Source organism: Anastrepha ludens, chromosome 3 (genome assembly GCF_028408465.1).
Source record: "Anastrepha ludens isolate Willacy chromosome 3, idAnaLude1.1, whole genome shotgun sequence".
Lineage (NCBI taxonomy): Eukaryota > Metazoa > Arthropoda > Insecta > Diptera > Tephritidae > Anastrepha > Anastrepha ludens.
The window spans coordinates 78,208,467-78,226,549 of record NC_071499.1 but is presented as its reverse complement, the minus strand read 5'-3'; the positions used below and the strand labels follow the sequence as shown (position 1 = coordinate 78,226,549).

Sequence of the window (18,083 nt, the reverse complement as noted above, 5' to 3'; positions counted from 1 at the left end):
CAAAACGCACACCACAAATAGGATTAGGAGAACGGCCAAACACCAACTGAAGTGTACGCGCCAATTATTTATTTTTATTTTTCTGTTATTAAGTAAATATTATTCAACTTCTTGCAAATTTAATTATACACGCCCATGCGTATTTTTGCAAATAATTATTTACTGCGTAATTTAAATTTAGAAGTGCGTGAATAATAATAAAGTGAAGTGAATAATTTTGGGTAGCAACCCATTTGAATTTTTATTGGAATTCGTTCTAAACAAAAAAAAAGGAGTTGGTTTCTGTTTCAAAGTTGCTATAAAAAGGGTTTTAAAAATTCTAACAAAAAGTTATTTTAACCAAATATATCAGAACTAATATAAGATTATTTTGCTGCATATGTGGACGAATGACCAACATTAAAAAGAATCAAAAAAAGCATTTAATACGTCTTAGTGTGTACAGTTTATAGGCAACCATAAATGGCATAACTGATCACATCTGTGTAGAAAATGAATTTGGAGTTTTAAGGCAGGCGTTGTGTGAACAAAATGCTATGTAAACGCAAATGCAGGTACTGACATCTCGAAGCTCATGTCATCCGAGGATCTGAAACACTCATTTGACATGGTTCAATGCCAACTTGTGCCATACAACTTCTGTCTTTTTTCTTAGTATTTGGGGGCCCTTTACATTTTTTTTTTTTTGGTGGTGAGGTTGGGTTAAAAATGCCTTCGCACCATATACTAACCGTTGCTACTACGTGTGTGGGGATTTCACTAAAAATATTCCTCTTCTTCTCTTGGATTTTTCCCTCCACCCAGGGACTGCTTCCGCATTGCCTCGAGGTAGAGGGCCAAGACGGCGTCCTAAGAAGGACAGTTACTTACTCACCCTGCGTCCAGGGTCGCCTGTTTTTAAGAACCTATGCTCAATGCTCTTCAGCATAACTTTCCATTTCACGCTTATTTTTTCAGATAATATCCTCCACAAAATTTGCGACGGCATTCAATTTTTCTTCGCCTACCATCATTTTCTCGATAATTTTTTCAGGTGCAAATACACCAACAGCTCGTTGCAGACCTGTTCTCTCTACGTTCCACCTCTCGCATTTAAAAAAGGTGTGCTCCGCATCATCATACTCAGTATCTCCATATATGCAGTTTGGTAGGCTCACTTTTCCCATTCGCCACAAATACTAGCGAAAGGATCCATGTCCATAACCTCACCGTGCTTTATTTCTACCCACTTTTTTAGATCGTGTTAGCCTTTTGTCAAATTGCACTCCTAGGTATTTGACCACTCTTTTTGTCGATAAAGTGGCATCGAGTACTTGTATGTCTACTTCTAATGAGATACGTCTAGATACGGATTAGCTCTGTTTTCTCTGTGGCCAGCTTTAATCCATGGTCTTCTAGCCATGTCTGAACTCGGATCATCACCTGATTTAACTTCCTCTTGGCTTCGTCAGTGTTTCGGGCGATTATTACAGCTGCAATGTCATCTACGTATCCCACTAAATGCACATCCTCAGGCATCTCTTTTCGAAGGATTTCATCGTAGCTTATATTCCAAAGTTCAGGTCCGAGTATTGATCCTTGGGCCGCACCTGTTGTTATTTGTTTAGTCTTACACCCTTCTCGCGCTTCGTATAAGAGCACGCGATTGCTTAGATAGCTACGAATAATCTTCAATAGATTATTCGGGATTTTGAATTTTACCTTTAAGACTTCAATTACGTCGCCCCACTTTAACTGTTGAAAGCATTTCTAATATCCAGTGTGGCTAGTAATACTAAACGTTTGGAGTATCGATTACCTGTCTGGGCATGTTCTACGCTAGCTATTACATCTTGGATGGCTCCTAAGGTAAATCTGCCACTTCTAAAACCATGCTGCCTGTCACACAGGCCGCCACTGTTCTCTACGACTTCGCTAAGCCTATGCTTTATCAGTTTCTCAAAGAGTTTTCCTGCGCTATCCAGCATATATAGCGGTCTATAAGCGGACGCTAATGTTGGGTCTCCCTTTCCCTTACTGATTAGTACTAGTTTTTGTTTTTTCCATATTTCTGGAAAAATTCCTTCTTTTAGGCATGCGTTGTACATGTTTGCCCGTTACATTGGATAGCCCTTTGTGCTTCTGGAACTTTGGAAATTTAATATAAAGTACTAAAAACGCCTATAAAAATGGTCCAGCCCAGGGTTTGTAGCCCAAGAGCTCGAAAATATATTTAAACCTCACTGATTTTTATCATTAGCCATATGCACATGTACACATACTCATACATACTTATATAATATTAAATATGTATCTATAGATATTAGGGCGGCCTTCAAAAAACGAAGTACTGAGTTTTATTATGACATCCTAGAATTATCAAATATGGTAAATAAGAATACACCTATTTTTTATTTCGATATTTTTTGATATTAAATGGTGCCGCAAAGCCCACGAAGGTTCCTATGCTTATCTTTTTGTATATATATAAACATTTAGACTTCAACATAGGAATAACTTACTTCAATGATGAAATTGAAATGTACAAAATATCCGTAATATTGCAAAGCAAGACGCAATCTTTTGAAATTAAATGGTACATACCTTTATAATAATAATTGTGTACTCAGCAATCTAAATGAAAAAGTAGACATTGAGCATCTTATTTGAAGATGCCCAATATTATCACAATTCAGTGTTGCAAATTTTCAAAAACCAACATTGACACATTATGAGTGAAGTGATAGTGAATGTGATAAATGGAAAATATTATTATTTTGGGAAAAGCTAGTTTCTTACATAACTGGTGATTTAAAGTAGAGAGAATTAATTGTAAACGAATTTTCATGATACGCTAAAAATATATAGCATATTCCGGCAGGCAAGCCATTGTCGCATATTCTCTATTTATTTGTTTAAAATTCCTATTTTTAGTCTGTTAGCAAAAATTGGAACTTTAAATATAAATAAAGACGAAGAAGTATAAAAGGGGCTGCTATATTCTTCTTCTTCTTTTTGGTTTTTTTGTGGGAGGAAAAGTGGTGTTTTTTGCACACTCAATATAAAAATGCCAAAAAGTAATACAACATAACATAACAACATGCAGCTATTCAACATAAAAAATTATATTAAATTTTAATAAATAATTATTTTAAATAATATTGATTTTTTTTAGTGCCGCAAATAAATCTTTATTTGTAGGATTTACTCATAGCTCCAATAAGAAAAATTAAAAGTTTTATAAGATAAATAAATGTGCTTAGAGGGAAAATAGTGAGAATGAGTGGTTTTGGGTGAAGTAAGCCTGGTTATGTTTAAACCAGTTTCCTATAAAAATGGATTCAATAATTCGAAAATCGAATTGTACGGAATTTTGAAAACGTTCGTCCGTTAAATCTTATATTCTATCGCTCATTGTTGCTCAAGAAAAATTCTTATAATCATTCACTTACTTCTTTTAATGACTCACTTGGCGTGGAATGACTCACTTCTATTTTTTTTCAATATAGAATAATTTTGAAGGGCGTCCTAATAAATAGTCAGAATTTCGAATTTTTGTGGACCACCCTAGTGCATATGTATATTTATACTTACATATATATTATGCATACAGAAACGTCAAAGTTGCTAAAGCAGTCGTTTTTGTTTACGTTTACTTCTTGAGAGCGCACAACAACAAAAACAAATTAAAAATAAACAACCCCACAGAATGTTAAACATAACAGCTGTTCTGTTGAGAATTCAACTCTGAGGATGTGATTATCGATTTTGCTGCAACTTGCATATTCAAAAGCTCACCACAGACAAAGAAGAAGAAAATCAAGTAGAAGCACACCCCTCAAAATGGGCTCAGTGTTCGCGTTTCACTCGCACGTAGCGGGAGTCTGTTTAATGAAGTGTGCTTTGTAAGACTTACATATATACTTACTTATGTATATGTACAACAATTTCTATTTTACCAATAAAAAATATGAATATTTCATTATTTGCCGAATTTAGCCCTATAGTGGAGATAGTGAAGTTTGTAACATAGTTGCAAAGTGTTGAGTTTTATTAAATTCGTATGCTTTGGTTTGGCATTTGTGAAAAGTTTACCTGAAAATCCTGCAAATTACTCCTATATATACATACATACATTAAAAAAAATGGAAATACCATTATCGATGCTGTTGTTGCTCTGCCTGGTATTTACCATTATAGGAGCGGCTCTGATGTTATTGCTGCAATATTACCTTTATTTACGATTTTCCATACTTCCGGAGGCGAGTGCTGAACAAAAGGATATCAACACGAAGTACTCACTACCAGCGGTAAGTGGAAAATATGAAAGCCAAAAAAAACAAAAAACAAAAAACAAAAATGGCGCACTTCCTGATAAAATAACAAAATGTACGCTATGCACATCTGCATTTGTATGATGCCTTACTTTTTTATTGTTTAAATTTACAGAGAATTCAGCAGACAGCACGTGCCATAAATCTATCGTCACCTGCAGCGGCGACAACGGGGCACACACACACTGCTGGTGCGACAGATGCAGCACCATTAATGTCAATTAACTTTGTGATGCAATTCCTTTTTCATGAATTGAAAAATTCGAGTCGCGTGCGAAAGTGGTTCTATCGTAAATTATCGCTGGAACTCGATGAGCTGTTGGCAAAAACCACGACTGGAAAATTATTCGACAAACTGACGGTGAGTTGGCAAACATCAATACGAGTACTCGCATACATGCCTTTGTATATGTGTATGTTAGTGCAAACAATTATAAAATATACTAACATGCACACATATACATACAGACCATAAATATATGCATATGCTCCCTTGTATAAGTTGTAAATATTTAGGAAAATTGCCCTGTATTACCGTTCAAGATATTAAAAAATTTCGGTGTTTAGGTTTTTGCAAAATTCTGATTTGATTTTCTCAAAAAACCTAATTTTTTCAGCTACATAGTGCAACAAATTTAGATGTTTGGATTGGAACAGAAAAGCAACTATATCGATTCTGAAAGTACGTCATTAGTAGATCGTTCTTGCAGAACAAAGTTCCGTTAAGAAATTTTTATTTATTTACAGATGATTTTTTTACACTCAGCTTTCCAAATTTTTTAAAAACAGAAACCTTTGTACGAGTGTTACGATTACGAAAGTGTTATAAGTAGATTTCGAATAGAAATATTACTAATACAGAATTTTACGAAAAAACTTGTGTGGAATATTTTAACACCTTAGCTCCCCTTTTTATGTGTAAATTTGAATAAATAACATGGAGTGTTCTACGAAAATAATTGTCGGATAATTTCAATGGAGGTTAACAAAGAAACAAAGGCCGGCAATATAAGTGTTTATTTGATCGACAGAAATATGTAGGTACATTCCCACGTGTGAAGTCCGATTCTGTGAACGCATACCGCTTTTGTTTTCGCAGATTAGATTTATAATCCCTTGAGTATAATGAAAATTAACTGAAAAATTTTGAAAAAAAATTTAATTATTTTAAAATCTATTCAATGCCCAAAATTTTAGTAAGAAAATATCTTCAGTTCACTTTTTAATATTTTTAAAATATTGTTTTTGATATTGCTATTATTTTTTAGTACTTAAAAAAAGTTTTGACGAAAAAAAAATTTTGTTTGGTCATACTTTCTAGTAAACGTGACATTTGGAAGTTTCATATAATTGGGTTCCATTAACTTAATAATAATAATAACTTTTCGAATTATGTATAGTCGAATTCGAAGTTCGAAATAGAAGAATTCTCACAAAAAATTTGAGCAATTCTTCTGTAGCAGTGTTGATTTCGTTTTTTAATAGCCACTCTTAGTTCACTTTTGGGATTCAAATTCCTCTGACCAAAATTGAAAGGTAGGCAGTTAGGTAGATGGAATCGTTGAAATGCCAATCTGGCGCTCCCCAAGTAGTACTAAAGCGCCCTTTTGTTACCATTATGAGACCTCCAACAGGCAGATATCTGCAGTCAGCTATAGCTCTTGACGTAACGGAGAAGATTGATGGGATAAGCCTGGCGCATTGACACCGATTGTCAAAGAATGGAACACCTGGTCACCTTAATCGTCTGGCCCGGACATTTACAGGACATTTGCCTTAGCAATGGGGATTAAATGGTAAACTCAGCTTTTCTGCATGAGTGCCGATTTTTCTAAATTGCTGCTGGATAATTGAAAAACGGGGTTAGTAAAAATTACAAAACAGAGCGGAATGAAAGGCGTGTGCTTACCTTTGTAAAATTGTCTTTCTTAATGCCATTACTGGAAAATAGTTTTAAATCACGCTTTGTATAAATTTCTACAATTATTCCTTTGAAGCACTTACACCAGAATTTGAAAAAAGTTCTTGAAAATGTTTTCTTTACATGCAACGCCTACTCCACCTTGGTAAATCTTGGACAATTCCTAAATCTAGAAAATTTTTTTTGTATAAATTGGCAAACGCACAACCTCATTGTACTTATTTTTTGCATTTTTTTCTCCCAATAGATAAAAGAACTGGAATTGGGTGACCAATTTCCAGAGATTAGAAACTTACGTGTACATAACGTGGAATTGGATGAGGCCGGTGATCGTATTGAAAATCTTGATATTTTGCTAGAAATTCACTACACAGGAAATTTCCGTACATGGATCGATGCTGATATGGTGCTGGGCAAAAAGGGATCTCTCACATTAATTGGTAAATATTACATATAAATACTTATACAATGTTAATCCTTGAGTGATCAATTTCTAATGGTACTTATTTGGTTTTTCAGTGAAGCAATTATCCGGCTTGGCGCGCCTTCAGTTTACTCGCGATCCTTATACCCACTGGTCCTTGAGTTTTCTCGGTGATCCAGAACTTGATTTGGCCATCGAGTCTAAATACCAAGGACGTCAAATGCAATCAAATATTACCAGCCTCATTTCCAATCAAATACGAAAGGCTGTGCGACGCAAGCACACGCTGCCGAATTATAAACTACGCTACAAACCATTCTTCCACAAGACACCCGAAGAAGATGCTGGCGATGGTGATATACAGCCAAATGGCACACTGGAGGTTAAGGTATCGGAAATTTCACGACTTATGTGCCCGGAAGTTGTGACAGAGGTTTATTGTACATTAACTTTGGCGTCACTGGCGTTTGTGGAAATACGTCAGAAAGATAATCGTAATGTAGTAGTTTCAATGGATGTGGAAATACATAAGGCAAAAAATCAGCAGGTTGGCATACTATTTAGGCAAATATCAGAGCAAGGCGTGGAAATCGAGGCGGTGTTGCCCAATACGCCCGCCTGTAAATCGGATTTGCGTGCTGGTGATATGTTGACCGCCATCGAAGGCAAGCGCGTCATATCTATCCAACAAGTGGCGAAAATTTTCAAGAGTTTGCAGGCTTCCGTTTTTCGGTTGCGTATCGAACGCATTATACCAGGCATCATAAGAAACGATGCTATTTTGGAAGACCTCGAATTGTACGAAGATTTGGGCGATGCGCATATGGGCTACGGTGTAGGCAAGACATCAACCGAAGCAGAGTTGAGCGGAAAGCAGACGATTTCACGCCCAGGTACAGCTGAAAAGTGTACTTCCAGCGAATCTAGCCATGGCAACACACCTACTAGCTCACCAAAGAAGACCAAGCTTATTACAAAAGCTTTAAAGAAAACCATAAGTCGCGATAGTAGTGATCAAGTAAAAGAGAAGGAGGACGATTTTAAGGTGAGGAGTAAACAATTAGCAAAGCAGGAGATCAAGCCAAAGGGTTCACCCAAGACGTTGGGGGATGGCGTGAATGAAGTGGAGCATTACTATCAGCACTCGACGGTAGATTGTAGCATTGGTAGCCTCATACACATGGATGACATGGGATATTTCAAATTGGATGAAAGCTCACGTTTCCTTAATATTGGAGTGTATTCCAAATGTACCGGTGATAGCTTGTTGCTGGGCTTTGTGAATATACCAGTGGGTCAGATTTTAGCTGAATGCTGTGAGACGAGCTTGGTGCAGTGCTGGAAGAAGTTTGAGCTTAGTCCACCGATGCCGCAGGATTTGTGAGCTAATTTTGGATATTACATGAAGAACTAATAGATATAAAATTTACATTGTTGCTTCCTTTACAGAAAAACCCACAAACTTTCCAGTCAATCTGGCTTCAATGCAGATTTATGCTTTGGCGATATGCTGCTCGCTTTTACCTGGGATGGCAATCCAAATCTGTCGCTTAACGAGGCAGCTGTCAAACAGGTTGCTAAATCCAAAAGCAAGTGAGTAGAATTTATTTTTCGCAATAGAAATAAATCTCACCTGAACTCGTTTCTTTCAGAAATAATATTGCTGCCGAAAAAACAGATAATGATAGTGGAATTTTCGACAACAATTCATTACGCTCCGTGCCCAGTTCTAGTTCGCTTGCATCGACTACGCAAACATCTTCAAATCAGCTACGCGCGCACAGTTTTGTTCGCACTCATTTTCAGCGCGCCACTCAATGCGATTTTTGTGGCAAGAAGATTTGGTTAAAAGATGCCGTACAGTGTAGCGAATGCGCCATGTGTTGTCACAAAAAGTGTATAACGAAATGTCAAAATGCAACAGTTTGCGGGCCGGTTGATTGCTCCACGGCGCTACAACAAAGACAACCTTCAATCTCTAGTACTGCTCCGGAATTCACCGTTACCGATGCCGATGCTTTAGATGCTTCTGAAGGAGAAGAAGCTATGTCAGGCGAAAATGAGGAGACGGTGGAAACAGCCTCTACTAAGGCGTCACCAACTCCGAGCCTCGAGGTTCATCGATCAAGTCTGACGGGACTATTAGCACAGGGAATGAAACGTGTAAATTCAGCTAATAATCTCGCCATACCTGGAATTGTGTCCTCTTTGACTGGTGGCGGTGGTGGTAGCGGCGGCGGCGGAACAGGCGGTAGCAACACATCATTGGCAAAAAGTTTGCCACCCAGTCCGCAACGATCACCATCGCGGTGAGTAGAGAGTTTGTGAATGTTCTGCCCTCTGTGGCTACAAAGGGAAGACAGAGTGAGTAACTTTGGCCGAAACGACTTAAGATCTCACGATGACCGGGTTTCCTCAATAAAGCACCAGGTTGCGGATTTGTATTTTGGAGCCACGTCTGGCCATTCTGCTTTTACTACAATATTTATCTTTCGCCAACGAAAATGGAGACATTTTCTACCTGAGCAGTCCAGTTTTTTAGAAAATCTAGCCGCTAAAGTAAAGATCTCGCTCGGAAGGCACTGTAGTTATTCGACTCGCCACTATTGGCTGGTGTAGTTAGTATTTAATACCTCCCCTTTTTCCTCTATTTGTACAAAGTTGGGTATGAAGAACCAACGACGAAATTCCGGTTGAGAATGCTTTTCAACGTCTGAAGTTAGCAATTTATATTTCATGGATATAACCGACAATAAATGACTTCACCTCGCCATTTTCAAAAATAATAACAAATGCCATGAAAGCAGCACTGCTGGTTTGGGGAACCGGGATAAGTTCCATTTTTACCAGTATTACGTCGATTTTAGGTGACTCTGGGTGGCTATTATTTAATTGCTCAAAAGTTTTTCAAGTTTTGTATTCACCTTCAGACCTCAATGTTATAGAAATGCTTTTGCATATTTTGGAAATAAATATTAAAAAAAATTGGCATAACTAACAAAGAAAAACAAAAATTGGCGCCGAGTTCACCAAGAAACCAATTATGTTGATGCAAAAACGCCCAAATGGTAATTTTACGCAACTTTTAATTTTTATTGCAAATTTAATTTTTAAAGTAAACTTTTTTCCTTAAGAAACCTGCTGTGGTCCTATGTGTATATACAGCACTTATCAGACCAACATCACTTAAGCTTAAGGAGGCTACGGACCATGGTTAAGTCCACACTCCGGGACCTATACAAGATGTAAAGAAGTGTATGTTTATACATTACGGGTGCCATGAGTACAACCTCCGGCGATGCTCTAAATGCTATGCTTGATTTGCTCTCCTTGGATCTTAAGGTACAACAGGAGGCAATGAAAGCAATTGTAGACTCCATAAATATGGTTTCTGGCACGAAGGCGGAACTTCGGGACACAGAGAAATCCTTAAGATGCTATTTGAGCAGTATCCATTGTTTTTGGCACCTAAAGACGACCTGATACCCACAATTTCATTTGGAAGGAAATTTGATGTCAGATTTTCATTGCGTGAGCAATGGAGCAATCCAGAATGCATGCAGGGAGGTTTGACGGATATTTTCTTTACCGATGGGTCCAAGAATGAAATAGAGTCTGGAGCCGGATGGTACTTAAACGATAGTAAGTATCACTATGCTATGGGAGAAACGGCAACTGTTTTCCAAACAGAAATTTTTGCTATCCTGAAAGTAGCCGCATTGATAATCGAGAGGAGATGGAGCGGGAAACAGATTGAAGTTTTCAGTGACAGTCAGGCTGCACTGAAGGCCCTGGAGAACGCATGGCAAACTTCGAATATTATTAAAGAATATAAGAAGAAGCATAATTCTGTCGCAAGACAGAACAGACGTGTACTTATATGGGTTCCAGGACACTCCGGTGTTCAAGAAAACGAAATTGCCGACGAATTGGCCAACCGCGGATCAGCGGTGCCAGAGCCAATAATCGGAATCAGTTCTGCGGGAATCATGAATTGCATCAGCGATTATGTAGGTAATCTACATAAAGAGCGATGCTCCGGTCTAGAACGCTGCAGAACTGCAAAGTATTAGTGAAAAATCCGAACAGAAAACTGTCAAACTTTCTACTAAAACATAGAATGAAAGACGTTCGATTGATGGTCGGTATCATTACAGGACACAACCCGTGGGGTTAGCATATGATCACCATTGGAATCATTGAGTGCCCGATGTGCCTGTCTTGTTTGAAGGAGGCGGATAGCACTGAACACTTTCTCGGTGAGTGTCCTGCCTTTGCCAGAGCAAGGCTACGAGTTTTGGGTTCCGATGTCATGAGAATGAGTAATATTCGTTCTCTAAAACTGGTGGATATTTACAGATTTTCAAAGAATCTGGAAAAATCTCACAGGACTAACTACCTTTATCTCTGTCTCTATTCTATGATACTCTTCTCCTTTCCTTCATTACTATCTACCCTCTTTCCAGAGCTCTAAATACAGGGTGGCTGATGAATTTTGCTACATTAAGAAACTCAAATAACTTTTTTTTTAGTGTATGGAATTCATTTATTTTTTTTCAAGTTGAAGGTCATTAAATTTTATTAAATGTAGCTTAACTAGTTTTAAAAATAATTGAATTTAAATGCCTCCATGCTCGTTGACACAAGTGCGGCATCTTAGTAAAAAGTTGTTCATTGCTGCTTTGAGAGTTGCGATAGGAATAGCCGCAATTGTTGCCCGAATGGATTGTTTTAGTTCATCCATATTTGTTGGCTTTGTTTTATAAACTTCTTGTTTACATAAACCCCACAAGAAAAAGTCAGGTGCAGTAAGGTCAGGCGACCTGGGGGGCCAACGAAATTCGGAGTTTCTTGAAATCAGTTTATTGGGAAATTTTCGTCCCAACTCTGTCATAACAGTCTGGGCTATGTGAGACGTTGCCCCATCTTGTTGAAACCACACAGAGTTGAAAGGAATTCTCTTTCGGCGTAGTTTTGGATAGAAAAATTCTTTCAGCATTTTCAAATAACGGTCTCCAGTAACCGTAACGGTGTGACCATTTTCTTCAAAAAAATAAGGCCCGACAATACAGCGTGAAGAACCCGCACACCTCACTGTCACGCGAAGAGGATCCAATTCCGTCTCGTGGAGTATCTGTGGGTTAGAAGTACTCCATATTCGGCAATTTTGTTTGTTCACATTGCCGTTTAAATCGAAATGGGCCTCATCAGACATAAAAAGGCAGTTTAACATGTTTTGGTCTTCTTCCACCATTTGCAGGATCTTCTGGCAAAATTCCAAGCGAATCGGCAAGTCTGCTGCATTCAGTTTGTTAACCATTTGAATTTTGTAGGGAAATAAGTCTAAATCTTTGTGCATTATTGTTTGCAAAGACTGTCGGCTGACACCAAGTTGAGCAGATAAGCTTCTTGTTGAAACCCTTGGATTGCTTTGTATAGCTGCAGCTACAGCAGCGATCGTTTCCTCCGTCCGAACTGGTGGGTTTCGATGATAAGGCCTTCTTGCGACTGTTCCTTGCTCAGCAAAATTATTCACCAGTCTCATTATGGTCCATCTGCTCGGGGGATCGCCGCCAAACATCCGCCTGTACTCTCTCTGTACCAAAACTACGGACTCCAGTGCGTGATAGCGGCGGACTATCCAAATTCTTGTTTGCGTGTCCCAGTTATCCATTTTAATAAATTTTAAAGATCAATCTGCAAATTAAAACAAAAATGGAACAGATGACTTAAAAAGAAAAAAAGTTATTCAATTTTTTTTTTGGTAGCGGCTTTCATCAGCCACCCTGTACAATGGGCTTTTTAATTGAGGGTTTTAGGAGCCACCAAATATCCTTGGCTCGACATGTTCAAAAATTCTCTTTTCTTTCTTTATACATCTGTGTTCACAATAATAGCAGTGTGAGATATTGCAAAGTTTTAAGTACTTATTTATCTATTATGTATATTTCTTTCTCTTAGAAATATAGTTTGCATTGCAACAATAGCCATATAACTTAAAGATTTAAACTTTGAATAAAAAGTGAAAATATTTAACAAATTTTAATCAAGAATTTAAATTTTTTATATTAAAAATTCTAGAAAAACACGATGCAGTTTTTAGCCTATTAAATTTGGTCCAATTTCGTGTTCATTTAAAGTGTCTTAAAATTTGCGTTAATTTTTGCCAATTTTTGTTGCTGGCGGTCATATGCATTTACTCCTTATAACAAATTTTCAGCATTCATTATATGGGAGGAAATGCATAGCACAAAACAAAGAAGAATCAAAACTCAACGTGAATTTGAACCTATTTAAACTGGCACAATATTAGCCCATAACTGAATGGACTCTGAAACTGCATACCGAGATTTTTTTGTTTTACAAAGTTTGACAGTAGGAGTTTTGTATCACATATGGTTTTTGCTGTAGTTAAACTGAAATTTTATAAAAAAATAAGAAAATTTAATAAAAATTTTATAAATAATAAATAAGATGCTCTGCTTTTACTGTGTTACATACATTACGTTTCATAAATTTTTTTAATTGTAATTTGAATGTAATATTTTTTCGCTTCCCTTGATTTGAGTTACCTACTAGATTATTTAATAGAAAAAAATCAAAAAACAAAGTCCTTTGAACTATTCTGTTCATTTTATCCCATAGAAGAAATTTATTGAAATGTATGTATAGTATTTCACTGCGACTCATTATATTCATAGTTTTTATATTAAATATATATATAGTTATATGCTTACATATCTTTTGTTTTTTATTTAGTAAATCATCGTTGGTTTGCAATCCCTTTGCTACCTTCGAAGTAATCACCCAGCGCTTGGAGGCTATACCCACAAAGGCAACGACACTGAGCGTCGAGCAGATAAACGCCATCAGTGAGCCAATAATGAGCATCACGAAAGATGAAGACGTTATGACTTTGGCTAAAAACGCTAGCAGAAATCTTTATAGCAATATAAATGGCGTGGAACGTGTTGAAAAAATTAATCTATTGGTAAGTTGTTGTTGTGGAAAGAAAAAAATATTATTTATAATATTCAAATCTTTCTTTAACATAATTCTATGATCTTTTCTTTCTGTCTCTATCATTACTGATTCCCTAGCTAAGCAAACTTCGTTTAGCTTTAGACAGTGAAACGGCCACTTATTCCAGCTTGGCATCCGCCAGTACAACGAAAAATGACAGCGTTGATACAAACAATGCAGTTTTAAAGTCTACAATACTGAGCAAATCAGAGGAGCGTGTTCAGGCGCTTAGTGTTATCATGCTATATCTCTGCACCGCGCTGCAGCATGCACAGGGTGTCGAAATGCGTTGAAATGCAAAAAAATAATTTAAATGAAAATACTTTTGGAACAAAAACATCTAGGAAAAATGCAAGTACTAAATTAAAAGAAAAAAAAAAAACGAAAAAAAATCATACCGAACATACTGAACTGAAGGCTGAAGTATTACAAAAGTGGAATTTTAATGTAGCGCTAAAGCACCCCTCAAACTCCTTAAACACTTTTAAAGATAATAATCCGTTTCGAGTATTAGGTTAAATTTTTGTGAACATACCACAATACATGCATAGATATATTATTCAAAAATCTCACAAAACAAGGTGCTTTAATGGAGTTAATTTTATGGAAATCCAAATACAAACATACTCATAAATAGTGCTGATTTTAAAAGTTGGAAATTATAAGTAGAATACACACATAGCTAAAAGTGTATTTGATTGATATGAGTAAAAAACGAACTAGTAAAATGTGGGGGAACCAAAAGTATTAACTATATAAGTACATACATACTAGCATACTTCTTTAAATAGCTGTGTAGTACACATATTCGGGAGCTTACTGTTGTTGAATGAAATTTAGTGTCGATCTATGTAGCGTAACTCAATGGTGTTTGCATGTGTGTAGAATAGGGATGTCAATATCGGAAAATCGGGATCCCGGACTATCGATTTTTTAATCCCAAAAATAACGGGAGGACTTGATTAAAATCACAAGATTGTTGAGTGCTATTTTTTTATATCAGCTTGAAATAGGAAAAAATTCGTCACAAAAATCTCCCTTTTAAAGAAAAGAAAACTTTATTTGCAACGTTAGTTGAGCTTTAAGCATTTGCAAAAGTTTCTTTTATAAAACAGCTGAGTCCATAATCGGTGGGGAATTGTGCTTTAGCAGGCACAGCCGTTAGTCTGAAATATAAATTGCATGGCGCTTTAATCAGCAGGTCGTCAACTTCGTTTGATATGCCCGTATTTTTAATTAAGGAAGAGAGGTTGGAGGACGCATTTCATTTACCACCAACAATCTAGCCAATAAGTGTTGACGCAGAACGGTATTCTTCATCTGTTAGCATTGCATGCAATACATTTAGGGCACGCTTGCAGAATAAAATTATAAATGGTTTAATTTTTTAAGATGAGAAAAATGATTTTTAAAAATAGTTCTCTAATACATTTTAAATACATTAAATGCTATGCCTCATTTAATTTCGAAACAGTTTGGGGATCCCGGGATCCCTTGACATCCATAATGTAGAATATGTAGAGTAGAATGAGGAAAACAATTCACTAAGCTTAAAAAGGAGTTGTTGTAAAAAGAAACAAGGAAAAATGTGTTTTTAAACTTCATTTTTATGTAGCGATTTTTTATGCACCCATACATATAATATCCTTTTTGGTTTACTTTTCGTTATTTCCACAAACTTGCTTTTTACAAGGCGAAGTCCAAAATAAACAAGACTGAGCTAAAATATACCTAAATGACAGGAGCTTTGCTCTGATAACTTCGAGTTTATTTATTCAAAATAGTCCCCTTCAGCCTTGATAGACTGTTTTGGTCGATCTAAAAGCTTTTGGAAAGAGTGTTTCAAAACATTGACCGGAATGCCCATCATGATGTGGGTACAAGCCTTTTGGATGGCCTCTACGAACGCAAAACGTTTTCCCTTCATGGTCAAATGCAATTTTCGGAATAGGTACAAGTCACAAAGAGCCATATCAGGTATTCAGGGCGAATGCAATGCAGCAAACGCCTCAAAACGCCAAGATAGAAAATTGCTCTGACGTTTCAGCCCATTGGCACGAACTCCTTGTGGTCAATTCCCTTGGAATCGTAAGAATAAATGAGCGTCGACTTGATTTTTCATTTCTCCAAACGCGATTTTTTGGGTGGGTGCTCGTATAGGGCCTTCCATTCGGCACTTTGGCGCTTAGTTCAGGTTCATGCTGAAAACACCACGTTACATTATCAGTTGCTATGTTGAAAAGGAAGTTCTCGTTTTTTCTCGCTTCTTTAATGAGGCCTTCCGAATGCTGAATTCTGAGAAATTTTAACTTGTGCGGAATGAAACGTGCACAGACCTTTTGTATGATCAGTTACAATACCACAAATTGATGTTTTGTAGATATTAGCCCTTTGTTCAAAACACATTTTTGTACCGATGACACAATATGCTGACACTTTAGACGCAATAACTTCGCTTCCACTGAATCGAATGTCATCAAGCTTCCACTGGAAGTCAGCTATTGATGTAACTTTTAACGCATCAACTCATTAAAAAGATGGCGCCATCAAAAACATTTTATGACGCTAGGCTTGTTTATTTTGGACTTCACCTTGTATATATGAATATGTAGGTACATTTTATATGTGAATGTGTACAATACTTCACAAAAGTAAATGTGCACCTACATTGAAAACTAAAATTTGTTTACACCGTCTAAGTATCATATATTTTTTATCGAATTGCTAAAGGAAGATTATAAATATTTAGTTATAATAATTACATTACGAGTTTTTTAGTTTTTATGAAACTAAATTTTTGTAATATAGTAAGGATGATTTTTTCTCTCATTCCCAACTTAAATTTATTATTCTTAGTAGAAATGGTATTACCCCAAGGAAACATTAGCCATATGAATTAAAAGCGGCAAGGAGATATTTTTACGTATTTTTTAGTTAAAAAAAACAACAAAACTTATGAAGCGAAAATAGTTATTTTCAAGAGAAAGGAGAATATCGTTTATTTGCATTCCAAGCGAGGTTTAGATACTCGGATCTAAATTTGTATGCAGGTATATGCAAGTCGATTAAAATAGTCCATAAAGTGGAGGTGCACCAAAGAAAATAGAGTGGAGAGTTCACGCAGAAATAGTCGCCCATCTGAATAAAACTGGTAGAAGGACAATTGTGTATTTGTAAACTGCAAAAAAATCAGCGACGACTGTGCTAGCTACAATGAGCTTACTTTTAAAACATTTTAGAAGATCCCTGATTTTCACAATAATGAGATCTTCCAATTCATTAAAACATGGTCTACCTAAAATGGCATATCCTCGTTAGGACAAGGGCACATATGGTGTCAGATCGTCTCTTCCTTACCTAGATAGCTTCTGCACAAGTAATGTGTTTGCACGCCCAACCTCTGGGCGTGTCTGCCTGTTTAAAGGAGTTCTATTTATATAACACTAGCAAACCCGGCCCCCTTCGCTGGGCACACTAAAATAGAATAGATATGGTTTAGAACAGAAAATATATTATATGGTTTTCATATTATTTATTTCTTTATTCTTTATTCAAGCGCTTTGGGATAAACAATATTTTTTGTTTTTCTATTTGTTTTTGAGTAAATAATATATAAAATATAAATTGAAAATCAGGAAAAAAGAAGATTGTTTTTAAATTTCAAATCAACGCATATGAATAAACAATCGTCTTTTTTCCTGATCATCAATGAATTTTTCGTTTCAATTTATATGTTTTATTAAGCATTGGAGCTTTTTTAACCATTATCCATTTATATTTTTCAAAAAAAAAAAAAAACGAAAAAAATCAGAAAGAAATATTGACACATTGTAACTCACACTGTCAATTTGACAGTTCAGTTCCGCCCCAAGCGTTAAAAAAGTAAGCGACATTATGGCTGGCTCAAAAGAACGCTGTACCCGTTGCCACTGCTCCGAATTACAACCAAGCTTTACGAAACCCATTTTCAATACTTACTTAATAATGTGAATAAGTTTGGTTTAATTCGGTGCAAAGACACGGCGGGTCCACGTTTTGGCATATATTTCCAGACCCTAGTCATCAATAGGTATGAAAATTACCCCGTATTAAAGCACTTATCAACAGCTTTCATTTGATACCCATATTGTACATACACAACCAAAGGTTACCCGAGCCCACGTTTTGACCTATATCTCGAGACCCTAGTCACGTAGCGGCATGAAAAATACGCTGTACTAAGGCATTCACCAACAGCTTCAATTTGATATCCATATTGTACAAACACATTCTAGGCTCCACGTTTTGGTCTCTATCTCGAGACCCTAGTCACGGAGCGGCATGAAAAATACTCTGAACTAAAGCATTCACCAACAGCTTCCATTTGATACCCATATTGTACGTACACGTCCGAAGGTTACCC

The 18,083-nt window shown here is 36.5% G+C and overlaps 1 protein-coding gene across 1 annotated transcript; it reads left to right on the top strand.

Annotated features, from left to right (window-relative positions):
* The first annotated feature begins 3,845 nt into the window (after positions 1-3,845).
* Positions 3,846-17,156, top strand: LOC128858242 (PDZ domain-containing protein 8). Its single transcript, XM_054094340.1, has 8 exons — positions 3,846-4,289; positions 4,429-4,674; positions 6,482-6,674; positions 6,754-8,038; positions 8,108-8,251; positions 8,311-8,967; positions 13,418-13,649; positions 13,759-17,156. The coding sequence occupies exons 1-8, from the start codon at positions 4,125-4,127 to the stop codon at positions 13,972-13,974; spliced, it is 3,138 nt and encodes a 1,045-aa protein (XP_053950315.1). The 5' UTR covers positions 3,846-4,124; the 3' UTR covers positions 13,975-17,156.
* Positions 17,157-18,083: the final 927 nt, after the last annotated feature.

Bases quoted from the DNA above. Each gene is read 5' to 3' on its own strand.
- LOC128858242 (XM_054094340.1), top strand. From the start codon at position 4,125: ATGGAAATACCATTATCGATGCTGTTGTTGCTCTGCCTGGTATTTACC. The intron at 4,290-4,428 runs GTAAGTGGAAAA...TTAAATTTACAG, and splicing joins CGAAGTACTCACTACCAGCG to AGAATTCAGCAGACAGCACG. The intron at 8,968-13,417 runs GTGAGTAGAGAG...TTTTTTATTTAG, and splicing joins CCGCAACGATCACCATCGCG to TAAATCATCGTTGGTTTGCA.